At 45.0% G+C, this 21,271-nt stretch overlaps 1 protein-coding gene across 2 annotated transcripts in view; it reads left to right on the top strand.

Moving 5' to 3' along the window:
• LOC126298760 (protein FAM186A-like) overlaps positions 1-17,653 on the top strand; it is a 37,045-nt gene extending 19,392 nt beyond the window's left edge. Inside the window, exons 2-3 of one of the 2 annotated variants that reach the window (XM_049990207.1) lie at positions 4,567-5,610; positions 17,116-17,653. In XM_049990207.1, the coding sequence (XP_049846164.1) occupies positions 4,593-5,582 (990 nt within the window). In that variant the 5' untranslated portion in view covers positions 4,567-4,592 and the 3' untranslated portion in view covers positions 5,583-5,610; positions 17,116-17,653. The remainder of the gene's footprint in view (positions 1-4,566; positions 5,611-17,115) is intronic. The other variant, XM_049990208.1, reaches the window with a different exon arrangement.
• The last annotated feature ends 3,618 nt before the right edge of the window (positions 17,654-21,271 follow it).

The raw sequence follows: 21,271 nt of genomic DNA, 5'->3' as shown, positions 1-21,271 counted from the left end.
ACCAGGGTCGCTGTACTACTGATAATCTTGTCCCTCGAGTCTGCCACCTGAACAGCCTTTTCCAGACGCCAACGCTTTGTTGCCGTCTTTCTTGATTTACGGAAAGTGTATGACACCACCTGACGACATATCATTGCCACATAATATGAATGGGATCTTCGAGGCCCACTTCAGATTCTATCCATAATTTCCTGTCGCTTTGTACTTCCCGCGTCCAAGTCTGTGCCTCCCATAGTCCCCTCCCCCATATCCTGGCGAATGAGGTCCCGCAGTGCTCCATATTTAATGTCTATACTTTTAGTGGCCATTAATGGTCTAGCAGCTGTAGTGCCGTCCGTCTCACCTCTGTAGACGAATTCTGCATTTCATACTGTTTAACCAGTACTGCTGTTGCTAAGCGGTTCCTACAGGGAGCCATCCACAAGGCGCAGTCATGGGCTGTAACACAAGGTTTCCAGTTTTCTGCCGCAACGTTGTGCGTTATGCACTTCTGTCGGCGTCGTATCGTTCATCCAGTACCAGAAGTTTGCCTTATTGACGATCCCCTCACTATAGTGGAGACATATCGCTTCTTAGGACTGGATTTCAACTTCCGATTGACTTGGCTTCCTCACCCTCGTCAGTTAAGTGGAAGTGCTGGCAGCACCTCAATGCCGTCCGCTGACTGAGCAGCACCAACTGGGGTGCAGATAGCTCTACTCCGCTGCAGCTCTACAAAGCCCTTGTTCAATCCCGCCTTCACTATTGGAGTGTAATTTACGGTTCTGCGACGCCCGCAGCGTTGCCTTTACTCGACCCAGCGCACCACTGCAGCGTTCAACTAGCTACAGGAGCGTGTAATGAAAGTCCGGTGAGCGGCGTCCCTGCGGAGGCTAGAGTCCCTTCATTGCGAGTTAGACATGCATAACTGCTGGCCAGTTAAGTTGCCCACGTTCGTAGTTCTCCTGCGCATTCGAATTACCGTCTCCTTTTCCCACCCACGGTGGTTCATATCCTGCATCGAAGGCCCAGGTCAGGGGTTCCAATTGCAGTTAGTGTCTGATCCCTTCTTTCTGAACTAGTTTTTGCCTTTAGCACCTATACTTGCGGTCCATTCACGTACAACTCCATTGTGTACACCTAGGCCGCGGTTTCGCCTGGACATTTCACATGGGCCAAAGGACTCCGTTAACCCTCCGACTCTCCGCTCTCTTCCTTTTGATTCTCGATATGTACTGTGGCCATGAAGTGGTTTACACCGATGGCTCCATGGCGGCTGCTCACGTTGGCTTCGTGTATGTCCGTGGAGGACTTACTGAACAGCATTCCTTGCCCGATGGCTGCAGCGTTTCACTGCAGAGCTGGAGGCTATATCTCGTGCTCTTGAGCACAACCGTTCGTGCCCTGAGTCGTCGTTTCTTCTGTGTACTGACTCCTTGAGCAGCATACAAGCTGTCAACGAGTGGTACCCTCAACATCTTTTGGTAGCGACCATCCAGGTCTCCATCTATGCCCTGAAACCGTCCGGTCGTTCAGTGGCGTCTTTCTGGACACCAGGTCACGTCGGACTCCTAGGCAACGAAATTGCCGACGAGCTGGCCAAGCAGCCTACGCGGAAACCTCTAATGGAGATTGGCTTTTCTGAACCTGAATTGCGTTCTGTCTTATGCTGCAGGGATTTTAGACACTGACAATGGCGTAACAGTACGCTCTACAAACTGTATGTCATTGAGACTACGAATGTGCGGAAGTCTTGCATGCGGGCCTCTCGCAGGGAATCCGTTGTCAATTTCCGGCTCCGCATTGGCCATATGTGGCTAACGAATGGTTACCTTCTCCGTCACGAGGACCCCCCTCGAGGTTGCTGTGACTCACAAATGATGGTTGTTAATCTCTTGCTGGACTGCACACTTTCCGCCGCTCTTCGGCGGACTTTCAACTTTCCTAGAACCCTGCCTTTGGTGTTGGGCAACAATGCCTCAACAGTAGCTTTTAGTTTTACATTTTATTTGTGAGGGTGGGTTTCATCATTTGCTTTATTTTAGCGCATGTTCTTTGTCCCTCTGTGCTCTCCACCTTCGTGTTTTTAGGGTGGAGGTTTTAATTTGTTGCGGGGTGGCTGGCTTATTATTTTTGTCCTCGTGGTCTACCAATCACTGTAATCCTTTTTGTTTTACTCTTCTGTTTCTTGCATTTTTGTGGTCTTTTGTTCCTTTTAGTGTTCGTTACCTTTCCTTCGTTCTTGTGGTTTTTCCTTTCCGTTTTGTGTTGTACATCTCGTTTGTTTTATTCTCCCCTTGTGGCAGTTTTATTCGGGACAAGGGAACTTTGACCAACTAGTTTGGTTCCTTTCCTCTCTTTCAAACGAACCAACCAACCATCCTTCCTGCACTTCATCCTTGACTGGAACGGTAAGAAACAAAAACAGTTAGCCAGAAGTACCATTTGCCCCAAACTTCAGTGGTTTGTGGAGTATGAAAGATGTCCACTTACTGTGTAACAGAATAACGATTAAGTTCCTGTCTCTTTTCGTTTCTTTTTATATTAGCAGTCAGCCAGTTATGGTAGCAGAAAGTTCTTCCTTCTGGAGTGGGCCTGCCTTAAGAAAACTAAAGTTTTTCTTTTCTATAAAAACGAGGACAGAAGAGCTTGAATCTCAAGAAGTTAAATTTCTTCTATCCAACTTACTTTTATTTCAGGCGGAAGTACTGTATGTTAACATGGATTACATGTGCTTCAGTGTTAGTGGTATCACATACCTATATTTCGTTCATTGTTTTGATATACTTAAACCTCGAATGATGTATGGTAATTATTAAGAAACCAAAGTTTTTCAGTGAAAGATTAAGGGTATGCTGAAAAGTAATGAGTCGGAATTTTCTGTTCTCAATATCGCATGAGATATTAAGATACGGATATTATTCAGCCTATATTCCCGTTTAGCTGAAGCGAGCTACAGCCATCTGACGGGAGAGGTTTCTGAATAATAGGGGGCTAACCGCAGAAAACGTGCCTCCAATTCAAATCCATTAAAGAGCAGTGTACTTTGGTCATCGTATTGACATTAGTAATAAGGGACATTAGGATATTCGTGCTCATAATGAAGGGGCCCCATATCACTGAAACTGCACACGCCCCACACCGTTACACCCACCACCAACTTGAAGTCCCCTGCTGACATGGATAATCCATGGATTCGTGAGGTTGTCTCCACACCCATACACATCCATCTCCTCGATACAATCTGAAGAGACTCGTCCGACCTCGCACGTTTACCGTCATCGGTCCATTGTCGGTGTCGACAGGCCCAGGCGAAGTGTAGACCTTTGTTGTGCAATCAAGGGTACACGAGTGAGCCTTCGGCTGTGAAAGCCCATATCGGTGTTTCGTCGAATGGTTCAGACACACACACTCGATGGTCCAGCAATTTGCAGGAGGGTTGCACTATTGTCACTTCGATAGATTCTCCTTAGGCCGCGAGGAGGTCATTTTAACTAGGTTGCGTATAGGGCGTTGCCTTCTTAGCCATAGCAACTTCAGCTGCGCACCCCCACCACTTCGGGCACATTGCGCCAAACTTTTTAACTGTCCGCCATTTACTGATGGAATGGTTCTTTTTTAAAAACAGCTTGCGTTCCCGTTAGGGTTTGCCGTCTGAATTACTGACCGTGTTAGAGGCTGACGCGCGGACTGTCAACCGCGTTTCACTTCTGATCCGTCATAGCAATATTGCGAAGTCCATTTAATTTTTAGTTCTGGACCTCTACTTATCTATGGTGTAACTTGTAGACTGTCCTCAGTCCCTGTTTTACCTATATTTTTATTGGGTTTGACGTATAGTCGTTTTTAACTCCCCTTTGCCTTCGTGTTCCCTAGTTTTTGCGCCCTAAAAACCTCAAACGATTATCTTCAGTCTCATTGATCCCATTCTTGTAGAATGTATTTCCCGCTGCAGCGATGTCGCATACCTCTCACGGGATTCCGGATATTCACGGTACACAAGTGAAATGGTCGTACAGAAAAATAGCTACCTCGGAGATGCTGTGTCCCATCGTTCGTGCGTTAGCTGTATACGTTCAAACTGATTTAAATCTTGATAAGTTGCAATTGTAGCAGCAGTAACCGATCTCGCAACTGAGAGACTGACTTGTCTTACATAGTTGACGACTGCAGCGCTGTATTCAGTGTTTATATACCTCTGTATTCGAATATACATGTTTCTGTGGTGCCTCAGTGTAGTTGAAAGCTGTATTGCTGGGTGTTGTCAATTGCAAGAAACCTTAACAAGAAGGGTGGCCCTTCACATATACCAAAAACTGTTATGTATTCTACAAAATTTCAGATATTTTAATGATATACCATCATAACATGCTTTGTAAGGAAAAACTCTATCAGTATATAAAATGCTGACATTCATAGCCAGCCAAGTTGCTAATAACAAAGGCATTAAGCATCTTATAATTATGATTTTTCTTACGCAAATAATTGCCCAGTGTTATTAAAATACATTTAAGGTACTCGGCATAGCAGTGTGTTACTTTTTTATGTGACTATGTAGTAATGGTAACATTCTTTCCAAATCCACAGCATTACGAGGTGTCTGACACTAGAAGATGTCGAATATCCAGCCTGCAGCCTCTAGATCTCCGTTACCTGAGGAGATAGAACCAGACTTTCCATGCCCACTGTGTGATTATGAGACAGCGTGGTTCTGCCAGTGTGAATCCATGAAGGGTGCTGCGCTGTCGCCGCAGCGCGACTCCATGAAGGGTGCTGCGCTGTCGCCGCAGCGCGACTCCATGAAGGGTGCTGCGCTGTCGCCGCAGCGCGACTCCATGAAGGGTGCTGCGCTGTCGCCGCAGCGCGACTCCATGAAGGGTGCTGCGCTGTCGCCGCAGCGCGACTCCATGAAGGGTGCTGCGCTGTCGCCGCAGCGCGACTCCATGAAGGGTGCTGCGCTGTCGCCGCAGCGCGACTCCATGAAGGGTGCTGCGCTGTCGCCGCAGCGCGACTCCATGAAGGGTGCTGCGCTGTCGCCGCAGCGCGACTCCATGAAGGGTGCTGCGCTGTCGCCGCAGCGCGACTCCATGAAGGGTGCTGCGCTGTCGCCGCAGCGCGACTCCATGAAGGGTGCTGCGCTGTCGCCGCAGCGCGACTCCATGAAGGGTGCTGCGCTGTCGCCGCAGCGCGACTCCATGAAGGGTGCTGCGCTGTCGCCGCAGCGCGACTCCATGAAGGGTGCTGCGCTGTCGCCGCAGCGCGACTCCATGAAGGGTGCTGCGCTGTCGCCGCAGCGCGACTCCATGAAGGGTGCTGCGCTGTCGCCGCAGCGCGACTCCATGAAGGGTGCTGCGCTGTCGCCGCAGCGCAGCCCAACGAAATATCAGAGCAGCTTCAAACCAGCATCACATTCGTTGCATTTACAGGTTCCAAATCCGAGCCCACAGCGTCCACTGATAACAATCGAGAGCGATTTGCTGGCTGCGGAGTACCAAGAGACGTCAAGCCAACAGTGCCGACCTCTGCTCTCCCCTATCTGTCCGACCACGCCGAACACCCCTATTTCGCCAATTGCAATGATTCCGCCTCGTCGATGGGTGTAACTTCTGCAGCACCTGCAGTTTTCTGGTGGTAATAAATTTTAAACGTTCCATAATTGTCTTGACTTTTAACGTGTCACTAAATGATGGTTGACATGAATTACCAGTGTCTACTACTCTAGAGTGCAGCATGAAACCTTCTCGGCCCAGCAGACTGGGCTCACAAGAATGATTCTCTTGTAGTTATTGCATTGTGAACTCACTTCTAGGTCCATGTGTGTCGTAATGGGGTATCAACTGGCTGCCAGATCTGCACATACCCAAGTTTTTGCTGTTTTCCACAGCAAAAATTTGGATTATGTGCAGATTTGTTCCCATGGAGAAGTTGCAATAGCTAAAGTTCGCTCTTCTGCAGCCATTACAGAGTTCCACAATTACAATGTGATAAGACATTGTACCTGAAGATGGCTTCCATTGGAAATGTAAACTTGAAGTAGGAAATGGCTTACTGCTTGGTCGAGGAAGTTTCACTTCATTATTCTAGCTAATCGGTCTAGGTAAATTTCGTAGTCACGAACGCACAACCTCTGCCATCGTGTGCGCTCGTGCGACTGTGAAATAGCTGTCAAATAATGCTTATATTGTATGCGCTTATCATGAGATTTGAATAGCTTTGGTTTATGATTGCTACTGTGACAGCACCATCGCTAGCTGATTTGATAACCTTCCTCCAGGTTTGGTCACAGTTTCTTGGTTCTAGTTTTCAAAATGATTTGCATAGACGAGCCAGTTTGAGCAGTAATATGGTGGTAATCACTCGCATGATAACGTAAACGAATATCTAAATCCATGACGCTCGACTCAATCCCAAACGTGTTACGGTAATCTTCACTGTTGCCTCGTTTGGAGATTAGTCCTATTTCAGTAGGGAGGGCTTCAGTAACGAGAGCAATATCTTGAGGTGAGGTGAGTATAAAATGTCCGGACATACTGGATAAATAGAAAAGCACACATAGGAAGTGGCTAACATGCGCCGCAGTCCCTAGAACTGGGCTTTCTTCCTGGTAATGATATTCGGTAAAACGGTTCGTAAGCCTTAACTAGTAAAATATGCTGACGAAGGACGTGACTGTTAGAAAAGGCGCTAGTCTGTCTGACAAAATACACTAACTTGATCCACTAGCTAGCTCATGTCACACGAAGATCAAGTTCCTTTACTATCACAATAAATTTCAAATATTCAAGCCTGCTGTGAGAGTAATGTCAATAGCGTTTCATAAGCTCCATACGTTGGTTCAGCTCTGCTGAACGGTTATCACGTTATACATAGACGTGTGCTGGCCGGATTCGAAATTACGAGAATCCACGGTCCCAAAACAAGTACTCGTAAGTACTCCGCACGACGTCTTTGATTTTGAGGTGTTCGGCGTAACTATAGGTAAATATAACAAGGATCGCTATTATCTCTCGAGATGGTCACCAGGATCGCGAGGTTGGTAGGAATTCGCATAGCATGAAGGTGTACCACGAAGAGACTGAGCATAGGTGTCTTAACAGAATAGCAGCAAGTCACGATACACAAATTCTCCAGTTGTAATAGAAAAGACGAACGACTGTACAAATAGTGGAAGCAGATGAAATTTTAACTTAATGTCAGGATAGGTGTAACAGCGTGTTACGTAAATAATGGTCGTTATAGTGCGACTGGGGAATGGAATTCTTGATAGCAAGGACGCCCATACCGGAGGCAGAGGGGCTGCGATCCCGACTAGCTCTCAGGAATAGGGAAAAATATTGTATATTATCGTTTTTCTTCCAAGAAAATGATTTAAGAATTTATTAACGCACATTTTTAGTACAGTCTTAATTACTGAAAATATTTCACCCATTTGGTTTGCCCTCCCCACAAGCAAACTATTGTATGAGCATTCTTGCTTACTAGCATCGAATTTAGATTACACACACAAAAAGTAAAAGGGAAACCTGCCGTCACTCTGACCTTCAGACCACGAGATGGCTGTTAGTGGTGAGGTGGGGGTAGATGTGAGCGGCTTTGCCTTGATGCCTTGAAGTGTCAGAAGCCTGGGAGAATGAACGAGACAGGTCAGTGATCATGTCGAGTTTCAATTTAGACGAATCTGTGTTAATCTGTTCATAGAACCAAATACAGGTCAGAGAGAACATGTCTTCCAATGATATTTTGGTAGTGGAAAAAAGCAGTGTTACTTAACGATGTTGTATCCCGTGCAATTCATGGTGACTTCACTGAAGAGACATTCTTTGGGGATGGATTTGGGGTGGCAAGAAATGTTTAGCTTCTGCGAGCTCCTGGCAGGAATGTGAGGTAGCTTTCAAAAAATGCTGTTTCTTGGCCCAGACTCATCCGATACCTTGCATTCTCATTATTCGCACGCTCAGATTCTTATGGTGAGTGGCGGAATGTGAATTGTACCGGCACAATCGGTGACGCGTGTACCAGAGACTAATATTGCTAGAAAAATTGCTCTTTCAGCATGTATATCGCACCACTATAAGAAAATGACGCTTATTAATAGGTGATATAAAGAGTGTTGTCAATGGATTATCATACAACGTGGAAACTTCCCGTCCTACGTGGCCACGTACAGAGCCACAGAGAGATTACACGCTAGTATTTGATACCAAATTTTCTGCTTGGAGAGATAATGTATGTCTCGTTGGTAAAGGGGTATGGAACAAGGATGGTGTAAAGAAATATTTAAATTGTGCATCCAGTCATAAAAGTTCAGCGATTTTAGCAAACTACGGCTTACAGCACTAAAATGTAATGCTACATGTGTTGGACAAAAAATACGGAAACACTGTGACGAATGCATACATGAACATAAATGCCAATGCTAACCAAGTCTGCCATTGTGCTGTTGTATTTTACCAGTAGCGGCACTCGTGCAGTGTCCTCAATACATCGCAGTGTTCTGTGCAGTTGAGTAAATTGTTAGATGTAAGTGCATCCGAACGTGAGTGAATTGCTGATGCTCGTATTGTGGATTCTTCCGTAACAAAGGTAGCCCAAACATTGTGTTAAGAGGCACCATATCGAAGATGCTTTCTGCATAGAGGAAAAACTGGAAAAACACCCGTTAAGTCACCTCGTGGACGAAGCTGTTGAGTGATCGTTAAAGGACGGTCATTGAAAAGCATGCGACTAAAAATACGGGGACGGCACCTGAAAAATACACTGCAGAACTTAATGTCGGACTCGCGAATCCCGTCAGCATCAAAACAAGGGAGCTCCATTAGCTGTGAACTGCAGTGTGAGGAAGAATTAAAAACACATACGTCAGTGATATAAATGTCCGTGACAGGAAAACGTGGTGCAGGAAGTAAATGGAAGAACATTTGATCGGGTGAGCGTTGTTTCACGCTGTTCCCAGCTTCTTGCAGAATTTGTCTAAAGAGTGAGAAGTGACGGTTTTAGTGATGGTAAAGGGAGTTGTACTGTTGTGCTCCATGAGCCCCATTATTGCTCAGCGAGGTCGCACTACAGTCGAAGATAAAATGGGACGATTTTTGCTGATGAGATCCATATCATGATACAATGTTTACCAATGGTGATGCTGTCTTCCAAGACGACACTCCCCTTTGCGATGTTGAGAGCTTGCCTTCGCAAGACGTGACTAATAGGATATTTGCTCACGCTTTTTCCTATGGATTTCTACTACTCTTTGGACTTCTGAAGAATTTCGCTATTTCAGCTTTTTTTAATGCTTTCCCCCCACACCTTTTATGGCTTCTAAATTTTGGTCCCTGTTTTAGGTTTCGTCTCCACTTTAAAGATTTATTGACGTGCCGGTCATTTGGGGAAGGACGCCTTACTGGGGTGCATTAAAGCTCTCCTTTTACACCTGCCAATCAAGTGAATCTACCTCTGTATCTGAAATCCATCGCGGTAGTCAGTCCGTTGAGGCGTAGTTTCCATGCACCCTCTCGGTGGTAACCCCTGACAACGCAGTCAGTTTCTCGTTGTAAATACTGGTCAGGTTGGGGATATAGCAGCAATAGAAAATACGGGAAATAGATCTTCCCTGATGAAAGCCTCGCAAGTCAATCACGGGCCCTTTAAGCCTCTCACCGTTCCTCCCTATAACAAGCTCAATAAACTTGAAGGCCTGAAGCTAGAAACTGATAAGCTGCGTACTAACCTAACCTGACATGTCGTGGAGTCCATTTTGTTCACTGCATCCAGAAAGGACACAAGGATAATAGAATAAACACTGGATGTTTTATACTAGCATTCAACATTTTGGCTGAGAAGGTTGTCATGTTTTAAAGGTCTTACGTCAGGCCTTATTTTCATCATCTGATGAGATACTCTAAGTGCTAAACGTTCTGACACATCTCCTCCCCCTGTTCTAATGAAGCTGTCGGGCATATGGACGGGCGGCCCTTACGATCAACCCCCTAAATGTGTGCACTGTCCAGAACTCCACCCTCTTTCACTGCAATGTTAAGTTAGAGGGGACGAAAATTAAAGGCAATAAAACGATTGACTGCCTGTCTTACGGAGATGCAAGGAAAAACTTTAAATGACGTCATCCAACTAATATCGTCTCTAATTTTTGCGACTTCTGCCACAGTCCACACCTCACACAATAACAATGTCTCACCACCTGCAGGCCCAGGTCGTATTTCAGGTCCTGCCCAAAAGTTTGGCGAGAGAATTTCAGCCCCCTCGTCACCTACAGCTATAGCACCGGTGGTTTCAACACGGGTGGTGCGGCCAGAGATGCCTAGTAATCCTCTGACGTCAGGAATGACACCTTAAGGTTACCCCTCCTCTCAAGACAAGGACCAGCAGCCAGAAGCTGTGGGCTTAAAAGTACGGTCCTCTTCGCTCGTGGAAGATAAACTGGGAAAATCTTCCCAGAAATCGAAGTCTCTGAAGGATATGTAGTAAGGGAAATTAATTTGTGAGGCTTCAGATATTCCATTCCTCAGCCCTGCACACGGAGGATCAGGCAATCAGTTGGACCACGACCTGGTAGCAAAGTAATCACACCCATTTTTTTCCATTCGCCACTTTCTCAGACCTCACACGAACGTTTCTTCAATGAAATAACAGCTACCATCACTATTTGACTGAACTCAATTATTTAATGGCTACTTTCTCTGTAATAGGCATAGTGCTTCAAGAAACATGGTTTATGGCAACACCCCTCCCTGCTCTGAGAAAACTACAAAATATACTGCACCAATCATGTCATTGTTCACAGTGTCTGCCTCTGTAACAGTGTCGCCGCTCCTCACCAGAGTACTAGATCACCTCCTTCGAGAATTGGACGTCTGCCTACTCAACACTGGAGCTGCCCGCAGCTCGTGGTCTAACGGCTAGCATTGCTGCCTCTAGATCACAGGGTCCCGAGTTAGATTTCCAGCCAGGTTGGGGTTTTCTCTGCCTGGGGACTGATTGTGTTGTCCTCATTTCATCATTTGTGACGGTGGCTAGGCTGGATTGATTCAAGCATTCAACTGTGTAAGACTTGGAACTTTGTATGGGTGCTGATGACCGTGCAGTTCAGTGCCCCACAAACCAAACATCAACACTGGAGCTGCAGCCCACTTTAGTGTGGCCCATGGAACGTTACCCACTATTGACCTCGCAGTTGACAGCCCGTGTATCTTACTCTGATTCAGTGGCGCGTCCATGACGATCTTCGTGACAGCGACCATTACGTTATCGTTCTCTCCCTCTCCGCTCAGACATTGGGAACACGCTCCATGTTGATAACTTCATAAAGCTGACTGGCAGTGTTCCTCCTCCTCCTCCTCCTTTTCCTCTATATCCACTTTGGCAGCCAGTTGTTATGGATATCGACAAATTGGTACAGGACGTTACTGATGTTATTACTCATACTGGAACTGGAACGATATCATACTTCTCCAACTCATCGCGACGACCGCCAGTGTCATGTTGGCCTGAAGATAGCAAGTTATCAGAAAACACTGCTGTGTACTTCAACGGCACAGGCAACATGTCTCCATCGATAATTTAATAGCATTCAAGGGACTGGACGAACGCACGGTTTTTCATAAAGAAAATGAAGCTAGAGAGTTGAAAATGTCTCAGCTATGCGATCCCATACCCCATCGGCTCATGTATGGACTAAACTCCGTAGCATTTGCAGCCATCTACCACCCACGGCGGTACCTGGAATGTTTATTACTGGTAGCATGTGCAATGATGCCAAGGTACTTTACGAATATGATGTGGCACAGTTAGCTGAAGGGTCGACTTGGGTCAGGAATTGAGGATGGTAAGTACTTAAACACCTTTTTCAGTGGCGTCCACTTTCTTTCCATAAATGGATCTGTATCATCCAATGTCCACTTTAGTGAATGGGAGCTTCGCAGTGCTTTGGCAGTGTGCCGAGATAAATCCCCTGGACCTGACGAAGTCCACAACCAAATGCTCAAACACTTCGAGCCCATTTTTAATAGCATTTGGCAGGGAGGAGTAATGCCCTCTCTGGTGGGAAGGTATTATTCCAGTCATGAGACCAGGAAAGGACCCACATAATTCAACTACCTGCTAGTCCGAAATATTCGTGCGAATGGTCAACCGCCATCTTCGTTGGTGTCTTGAAGTCTGGGGGTGTATATCACCATTCCAAAGAGGCTTCTGGGCTTTCCAGTACACCACAGATCACATGGTTCGATTTGAAGCTGCAGTTCATAATGCTTTCATCAGTCGCCAACGTCTGATGGCTCTGTTCTTTGACGTACAGAAGGCATATGATACCATCTGGTGGTACCACATTCTTTCTATGCTGCAGGAGTTTGGTTTCCGGACCAGTTCACCCATTCTTATGCAGAATTTCCTATCTCTCAAACTTCCTCAGGTTCAGGTAGGTTAGACTGTCAGCAATCAATATGTAGAGGAAACTGGCGTCGATCAGGGATCGGTCCTGAGTGTAATTGTTCGCCAACGCCATCAATGGTGAGCCCTAGTGTCTCCATAAATGTATAATCTTTACCTGTACTATGCATGTGCATCACCGTGTACCATTCAGTGCCATTGTCAGGGGTCTCTGGACGGTCCATGACTGTACACTGACCCACACCTATGAATTTTCTCCTGCAAAATCGAGTTAAGTGTTTTTGTCGACTCTGAACTGTGCACCTGCACCTGGAAGTTTATCTTGGTGACCTGTTACTTGAAGTCGTTAAAACTATTCAATTCTTATGTCTCTTAACAAGCTCACTTGGCTGCTGCATGTCCGGCAGCTCAAGCTAACTTAGGTTAAGAAGCTAAAAAGCTGAATGGTCTCCATTTTCCTGGTACTCCTCGTGGGCTGCGAACCTCAAAGCTGTTAAGAGATTTTACGAAGTGCTGATTTTTATCCCACTTGTGTACTCCACGGATGTGTTGTCTATGGGTGGGCGGCACTGTCTGTACTGAACTTGCTAAACCCTGTTCACAACACTGGCTTGCGATTGACAATCGAGCCTTCTGTATGGGCTCTGTTGACAGCCATCCGTCGGAAACCAGTGTCCCACTGCTGCAGGTTAGACAGGAACTTCTGTCAAGTTATGTCAGATGCCTACTCACCCATGTTGTTATTCAACTAGGTTCCACGACCCCATCTGTTCAGACCAGTTTGTGCATCGCCCAAAAGTGGGTAGACCAGCTGGGTTCTGATTCGATATTCTACTGAAGGACCTACCGTAGACTCCATTAATGTTCCCAGAGCTCTCTCGACACCTGTGGTCTGTACACTGTACTTGGATACGACTGGACCTCTTATGTGGCAACAAGAGGGATGCTGATCCCACCCTTCTCAGACACCTATTTCTATTGATCCTCCACGATGATTGATTCGATATGCATTTACATACAGATCGAAAGTAAACGACAGGGTCGGTTACGCTTTTGCACATGCTAGGGGCCACAAACTATCTGCCAAGTGCTTGCACTGTATACACTGCAGAGTTGATTGCCATATCTCAGGCTTTTCAGTATGTCAAATCCCATGCCAAGACTAACTTCCTGATCTGTAGCGATTCCACGAGTTCCTTAAAATGCGTAGTCTTGCGCTATCCCAAAAATCTTCTGGTTGCGAACATTCAGTATCTACTGGTCGACCCCTACAGCTCTTGAAAGACAATGACCTGCATCTGGATACTGAGCCACGGAGGCATTCCAGGTAATGAACATGTTGACCATATACCTAAAGACGCGACTACAAGAGATGAACCTGTTGTCGGAATACTGAACAGACTTAAGATTGCAAATTTAACGCAATATTTTGAGGCCCAGGGAATTGGAATGGCAGGATACTAGGACCCAAAACAATTTGAGAGCGAATAGATAAACTAAGTCATGGCATACATCTTTCCAGGCCTCCCGGAAAGATGCCATTGTGTTGTGGCAACTATGCATTGGCCACACGCAACTCGCCCTCGGATTCCTTCTGCGACGGGAGGAGCCTCCCCTGCAGCTGTGGTAGCCTACTGACAATTGAGTGCCCCCTGCTGGCCGATTTGCGGCACGCTCTCAATCTGCCTACCTCATTTCCTCAGGTACTTGCGGATGACAAGACAGCCACTACCAAAGTCTAAATTTACCTGAAGGAGAGTGGATTCTACACTATTCTATACTACTCCTCCACTTTGTGTTAGGGGCACCTTTGGGGAGGAGGGGGCAGTCTCCCTCTGGCGGGTACACCCAGTGCGACCGCATGTTACTTTATTCCCCCCTAACTTTGTTCCGTGCTTAGACCCTCTTGTACAAGATGATGCTTGGGTTGTTTCCTTCTATTTCCTTCTGTTTATAGTGATAGACCGTTATCACAGTCTTTATATTGCTTACATGGCAGGAGCAGCCATTTTTTACTTTTACATTTGTACGTTTATCTCATAAGGAGGGACTGATGATCCAGTACTTCAGGCTTTTTAAACACACAATCAACGTCATCGCTGCTCGAAATTGTGCAACTTCGTGTTGTGGCCTGCGTCACTGCATCTACAGTATGTTGGCTCACCAAAGTAATTTTTCTACAAAGGCTTATGAACAAGAGGGGTAGTTCCCATTACGTGCTTCATATAGATTTTCTCTAGGGGACAGGTGCAACACCCCTTTGAACATTTTCTTCAGATTCCTTGTTCCACATGTACTTCCACAGGTTAAGCTAGTATCAGCTGTCTAGATCATTGGACACATTGTACACTCCATCCGTGATTCACATCAAATGTTATTTTTGTGTTTAGCTCTTCCTTAAACCATTTTGTGGTTGACGTTTCCCCTAGGGCAATGCCATTTGCCCTCGAGATCGATTTGATCCTAATTTTTTGTGTCGTAAAGTTCATTGCAGCGGCTAGTTTCTTCTTGCCATCTTTGGCATCCTTGATTTCGTTATATTTAATAAAGAATGTTGATTTTACTGTTAACTGATTTGTGTCGTATCTGTTGTAGTTAACGTTTGCGAGGACGGCAAATTAGGTAAAGACGCAGTCTGTTTAATGCTCAGCTTTGAGTTCTCCAGCGGCTGAACCTCAACACGGCCTTAAACGGTCAACTCTGGAGATCTACTGACGTAACACTCTCTCGTTTCTTGTATCCTTCTATCCAACCTGAACTGAAACGTGGCCCCTTTGGACACAAATGGATTATTACTGTCATTAAAGCAGCAGGAAGGAAACTGATGATGTTGGTGCAAAATACCTCAACTAACTTCACATTAGTTGTAAATATCAGAGCATCCTCATTTGCCTCACATGTTAGTATACAGTTAAACACGCTAGCACTCCCTTACAGTGACTCGGCATCGTCTACTGCCGGAAGTTGACAGAAGCATTCGATCTGTTGCGTATGAATAATTTTCTGGCAACAAAATTTAAGTGAGACAGGAAAATCGCGAAGAATCGGGTGAAAAGGAAGTCAACTTGCGGCTCCTGAAGACCTCGTGTCCTCGTGCTGGGGAGCATGCAGGTGTTGCGCGAGAAAGACAAGGGCGCCTCTCTACTTCGACAGCGAACAAACGCAGTTCAAAAGTTAAATTGTTCGCTGCGTAGATAGCAAAATCTACGGATAGAACCAGAAACGTCCTGTGCTACTAAAAACGTCAGGCGTATTAGTTTAAATGCTAGTTTTCTCAGACCCATCCGGATAGCCGAGCGCAATAGCACACAGCTTTCGGGATTCGGAGAAGGGGCACTCCAGATCCATTTCGCTCAGCGTTCTGAAGACGAGGGCTTGTGTACTGTCAAACATGGATGGGGTTTATAGTGTTTCCCTCACCCGACTAATACGAAAAGACATCTAATATTTCATTTCTCAAGAAGCAGCACAGCTGCTTTGGAATTTTCATGTAAGAGCATTTCTCAAAAATTAATAGTCGATATCCGTGTACAGCCTACTCCTCGATTTGTAAATGTGTAGAATAACGTTTGCACTCTTCCACGTGGGTATCACTAGACCACAGTGGGATACACAGTAACCATAAAGTAGCACAGTGTTGTAGGTGAAGTAGAGGCACAAACTGGCACGACACTTCTGGTCAGTGAAGCCTGGAAACCACCTCAAACAGGCTACGAAAGCCACCTAAGCTACGACGTAGAAGCACAGCGTGATTTTTTAATATACTCTCTCCTTACTACGTCGCCTTAGTCGTTCTTTACCGTTCGAAATTTACCTTTTTCTCGCTAAAATAGTTCTTAAATACTAAACGCAACTTCTTGCACTTTCAAAAGGTAAAAATGACTCTTGCGTAAATATTACCTCAGAATTCGGTGGATTTTTATACCATAAAATTAAATTCTTATTTCTCTGGCCTTCTAAGACACTCTGCTTAGAAGGGTTAAGCTAAAAGTGAACCGAAAATATATTTCGTTTTTACGTAATATATACAAAAGTTTCTTCTTTCATTACCATCATTAAAAGATTCACATAACAAAATAGCCGCCTAATACAGTGTTGTAAGAGCGCGTGAGGATATTCAAAACCTTGCTCGTCGTACATGTGCTATAGCTTAGATGGCTGTTACAGGCATATTTGAAGTTTCTCGGCTTCATAGGAAAGTGTACTATATGACTGTTGGCCTAGGCATCTTCTAAACAACTGCGATAAGTTGTAAACTCATTTGTTCTTGTCAAGATGATAGCGAAACTTGTGATAAACGTTCATTAACATTTTCAGGTATGTCTGCAGTCGCAATTTCCAACCACTAAAGCGATCATCCACAAATAAGATAATTTTCTACTTGTATTATTTGCGTGGTGCTGGTGCAGAATGAAATGCGTATTTAAATTTAAATGTCTGTGGCTGAGTGCTATTGGGAAAGGCAGTGAGAGCAGCCACCCTTAGCAGCCAATATTTTCAAAGAACTACCTGATTTAATGTCCTAATGTAGTAATATTGTGCCTCGTGACGACTGGCTGTTGTGTGTTGTCCTTAGGTTAGTTAGGTTTAAATAGTTCTAAGTTCTAGGGGACTGATGACCATAGATGTTAAGTCCCATAGTGCTCAGAGCCATTTGACTATTTTTTTAGTAATATTAGGCAAATGATTGTCCTGCTGCACGCACACTTACGTCGCCACTAATCCACTCCTTTCCTACAGCGCCAGAAACACCACAGGCCGAGCAGCTGCAGGCGATGCCGTTTCTCCTTCATATAGGGAAATCATCGCCCTGTAATGGAACGTGTTCCAACCACTTCCTTTCCAGCTGCGGGGACAGCTACCAACGCTACGCAACGCGTACCTCTTGGACCTCTTGGACCAATGTGGAACTACTGTACCAACCTAATAAGAAGAAACATCAAGATCCGAATATTGGATTCTCACGTGTGTTAGTGAACTGCAGTCCAGACTGCTTCTAGTACTGTTAAAACGGAAACTTTTTAGTGGTGAATATTGTCTAACAGTGAAATTTTATGAAAAATTTTATTTTGTTTTATGTTTTGAAGCTAACTAAAATATGTACAACTAAGTAATGTTTTAAAACAATTCAATGTAATATGAATATTTTCATTAAGTATATTTTATAATTATTTTCGTAATATTAATTAAATTAACCTAAAATGTATTTCGTTGCCTGCAATGTATTTTATTATAGTAACACGAAGTTCTTAGAACAGTAAAATGCCTCGAATTTTAAGCTGTTTAGTGTGAATTTATTCTGGTCCACGTTAAAATTTGTAATTTCACACAGACAAGAAAAGCGTTCGTTACTCCATTACGACTGGGTGATAGTGAAAAGCAGGTGTATAGCACTCGTTCTATTTCGCTCAACGTCCCAGAGTAAGCCAAAACTTTACGCTGTTTCCATTAGTCACCAAACTCTGTTAAGGTGAATATTTCCAGTAATATGGCGGTAATTGTCAGATGGTTTATCCACGACATGACAAGATGAATTAATGAGAATTTGATGTTACTTCATCCTTACATCTACGACGCATGTCATTTAAGATATTTATCTACAAAATTTTAAATACATTTATAAAATTCTGAATTAACCGTAAAAGTGAAAATTCTTATTTAGTTAGCCTGGGTTTCGAAACGACTGGATTTGGCATTAACGATGAAACCACTGACGTTAAATTTTAGTTTAACCTGAAGAACTGTACATAATCAAATCAGTTACATGCAGCATGAAGTATGTTATACACGATAATACTGAGGATCTACATCTACATCTACATCCGTGCTCCGCAAGCCACCTGACGGTGTGTGGCGGAGGGTACCCTGAGTACCTCTATCGGTTCTCCCTTCTATTCCAGTCTCGTATTGTACGTGGAAAGGAGGACTGTCGGTATGCTTCTGTGTGGGCTCTAATCCCTCTGATTTTATCCTCATGGTCTCTTCGTGAGATATACGTAGGAGGGAGCAATATACTGCTTGACTCTTCGGTGAAGGTATGTTCTCGAAACTTTAACAAAAGCCCGTACCGAGCTACTGAGCGTCTCTCCTGCAGAGTCTTCCACTGGAGTTTATCTATCATCTCCGTAACGCTTTCGCAATTACTAAATGACCCTGTAACGAAGCGCGCTGCTCTCCGTTGGATCTTCTCTATCTCTTCTATCAACCCTACCTGGTGCGGATCCCACACCGCTGAGCAGTATTCAAGCATTGGGCGAACAAGCGTACTGTAACCTACTTCCTTTGTCGGATTGCATTTCCTTAGGATTCTTCCAATGAATCTGTCTGGCATCTGCTTTACCGACTATCAACTTTATATGATCATTCCATTTTAAATCACTCCTAATGCGTACTCCCAGATAATTATGGAATTAACTGCTTCCACTTGCTGACCTGCTACTTTGTAGCTAAATAAGGGACCTATCTTTCTATGTATTCGCATTACATCACATTACACTTCGCTACATTGAGATTCAATTGCCATTCCGTGCACCATGCGTCAATTCGCTGCAGATCCTCCTGCAGGTTCATATCAGTGAGGTTAGCGCACTGTCGAAAGAGCAGTTTCCGTGGGTTATGTCACGCCCACTAGCCAGTCTTCCCATAACTGTTACTTCACCACGACGTGTGCACTCTTTGTGATGTATAGTCTGAGTGCAAAATCTTCTCACCATTTGTAACATTTTGAGCATTTTCAGGCACCAAAAATCAAAGGCTCTGTGAAGGCTGTCAGAAGTGAACTTCAAACCTGTGTAGCGTACTGAGCCTAAAGAGTACTCTTTCCTCAGCTACATAGTTTTGGTCTGAAGACTATCATCTGATAGTTCTTTCACACATTTAAATGTGCAACTGCTTAAAATTTTCGATGTGATGAGACTGTGGCTCAGTACAAAAATCACTCCAGGAATACGATACTGCAGCCACTTTGTTCAGAGGTATGATGCAATATTGCTTCTGACGTGCATTCATAAGATTAGGAACAGCGTATCGTATTTCTGAACAACATGGGCCATGCAATACTGCCGACACTAGCCAAGCGACTTTCAATAAAAATGAGTGCAGTGATATGGTTGGCGACATGAAGTGGTTTGGTTCTGGCTCAGAATCGAGCTCGGATAGCCCATCGCTGCCGTCTTGGTAGCCCAGCGTGTTCGGCCAGATGGCTGGCTGGTCTCAGTAATACAGAAGAGAACACTGAATTATTATTAAACGGTTAATTAGAAATCTGTCATAACGTCCATCCCTAAAAACTGTGGAGGAAAAAAATGGTAAGGCGACCGCCCGCGACAAGCGGGAATACGGGTTCGAGTCAACGTCTTGTACAAATGTCATTTCATTGTACAGCTGACGGTTACCCATATTCGGAAATGAGAACATTTCACGCATACTACTGTTAGAGTATATTTGTTTCCAGCTGCTGTCCTGTTAAGTGGTCCGGGAAATAAACAGATCATATCAAAAAGTTTCGATGCTTCTCGCAGTCTTCGCAATGGAATACACAGGTAGTTAAGATCTGCTCTTCGCGCACATGGCGTGCAGTCTTCAACATACTGTTAAATATTTTGTTTCCTGGTTCTCCACCAAAACTCAGCTTTGCGCCTACCTGTTCTACGTCCCCCACGACTTTCCACCAAATGGTAACGTGCTTGTTATAATACTTCGTAAACGATGTGGGAACCATCAAGTAAGGTCCGCATTTCGCACTTCGGCATAGCAACACGTTGTGCGTCTCACAGTGGCTGACCTAAATGCCAGTCTACGCCTAATGCTTATTCCCTCTGCCACTCTATAACAGGCTTCTACGTAGTGCTTACAGAGCTCTAACTTCTGCTTAGTGCGTCTGCATTTGTGTTCTTCCCAAGCTTATTCACCACATAACAAACTCGCCTTCAATGCTCACAGTGTCACCCTACGGGAATGGTGTTTTAATCCCAACAGCCACTTAAGGGAAGTGTGATCCATAACTATCTTAAATTTATAAAATTGTTAAGGCTTTCGTGGCCACTTGTTGACAAACTGCCTATTGGCTTCTGTCTCGGGTTCTTCGGCCGACGTTCATCTAATGATTTTTCTGACGTTTCACCAGCACGAGTGGCTGGCATTGTCCAAGCTTCACCCTCTACTGCCGGTAGTGAACTGGAGCAGAGCTCGCGGCCGCAGACTGTATGTACGTGGCGCGCCAACGTCCGAGGGCTTCTCCGCGGTCATTTCCGGCGCGGTTCTGCTCTTGCTACCTGCAACGGTCGTTCGCTGCAGTACGGGAAGCCAGGATCCGTTGACCTTAAGGCTTTCCTCTTTCTTGTTGAAACTGTTCGCGTGTTTTTGTATTTCTACAGCTTCTCTGAACAAGCGCGTGTGATAGTGCTTCTCTACAGCCAGAACTTCCGTGTCGGAGCATTTTATTACGTGGCCGGTCTCATTCAGTGCGTGCTCTGCCACGGCCGATTTCTCCACCTGCCCCAACCTGCAGTGTCGCTTATGTTCTTTGATCCTGGTGTTGATGGATCGTCCAGGCATTCCGACAAACTTTTCCGCATATGCATGGTATACGGTATATTCCCGACATTGCAAGTGGGTCTCTTTTCTCCTTCGCCGATCTAAGACACTCTTTGATCTTCCTTGTCGGTTTGAAAAATCGTCTTTACGCCATGTTTGCGCAATATACGGCCGATTCTGTCCGTCACTCTGGGAATGTATGGCAGAAAGGCCGTACCCGACATTTCTTTTTCTGGTTCCTTGCTTTGCCGAGTGTTTGGCTCTGTTACAATTATAATATTTTTGGAGTACCCATTGCTCCTCAGGACAGTTTCCAGGTGTTGCATTTCTCGTTTGAGGTGTTGCGGCTGACATATTCGTC

The sequence above is a fragment of the Schistocerca gregaria genome, chromosome X (genome assembly GCF_023897955.1).
Source record: "Schistocerca gregaria isolate iqSchGreg1 chromosome X, iqSchGreg1.2, whole genome shotgun sequence".
Classification (NCBI taxonomy): Eukaryota; Metazoa; Arthropoda; class Insecta; order Orthoptera; family Acrididae; genus Schistocerca; species Schistocerca gregaria.
Note: the sequence above shows the minus strand (reverse complement) of the source record. Positions and strands in the feature narration are given on the sequence as shown.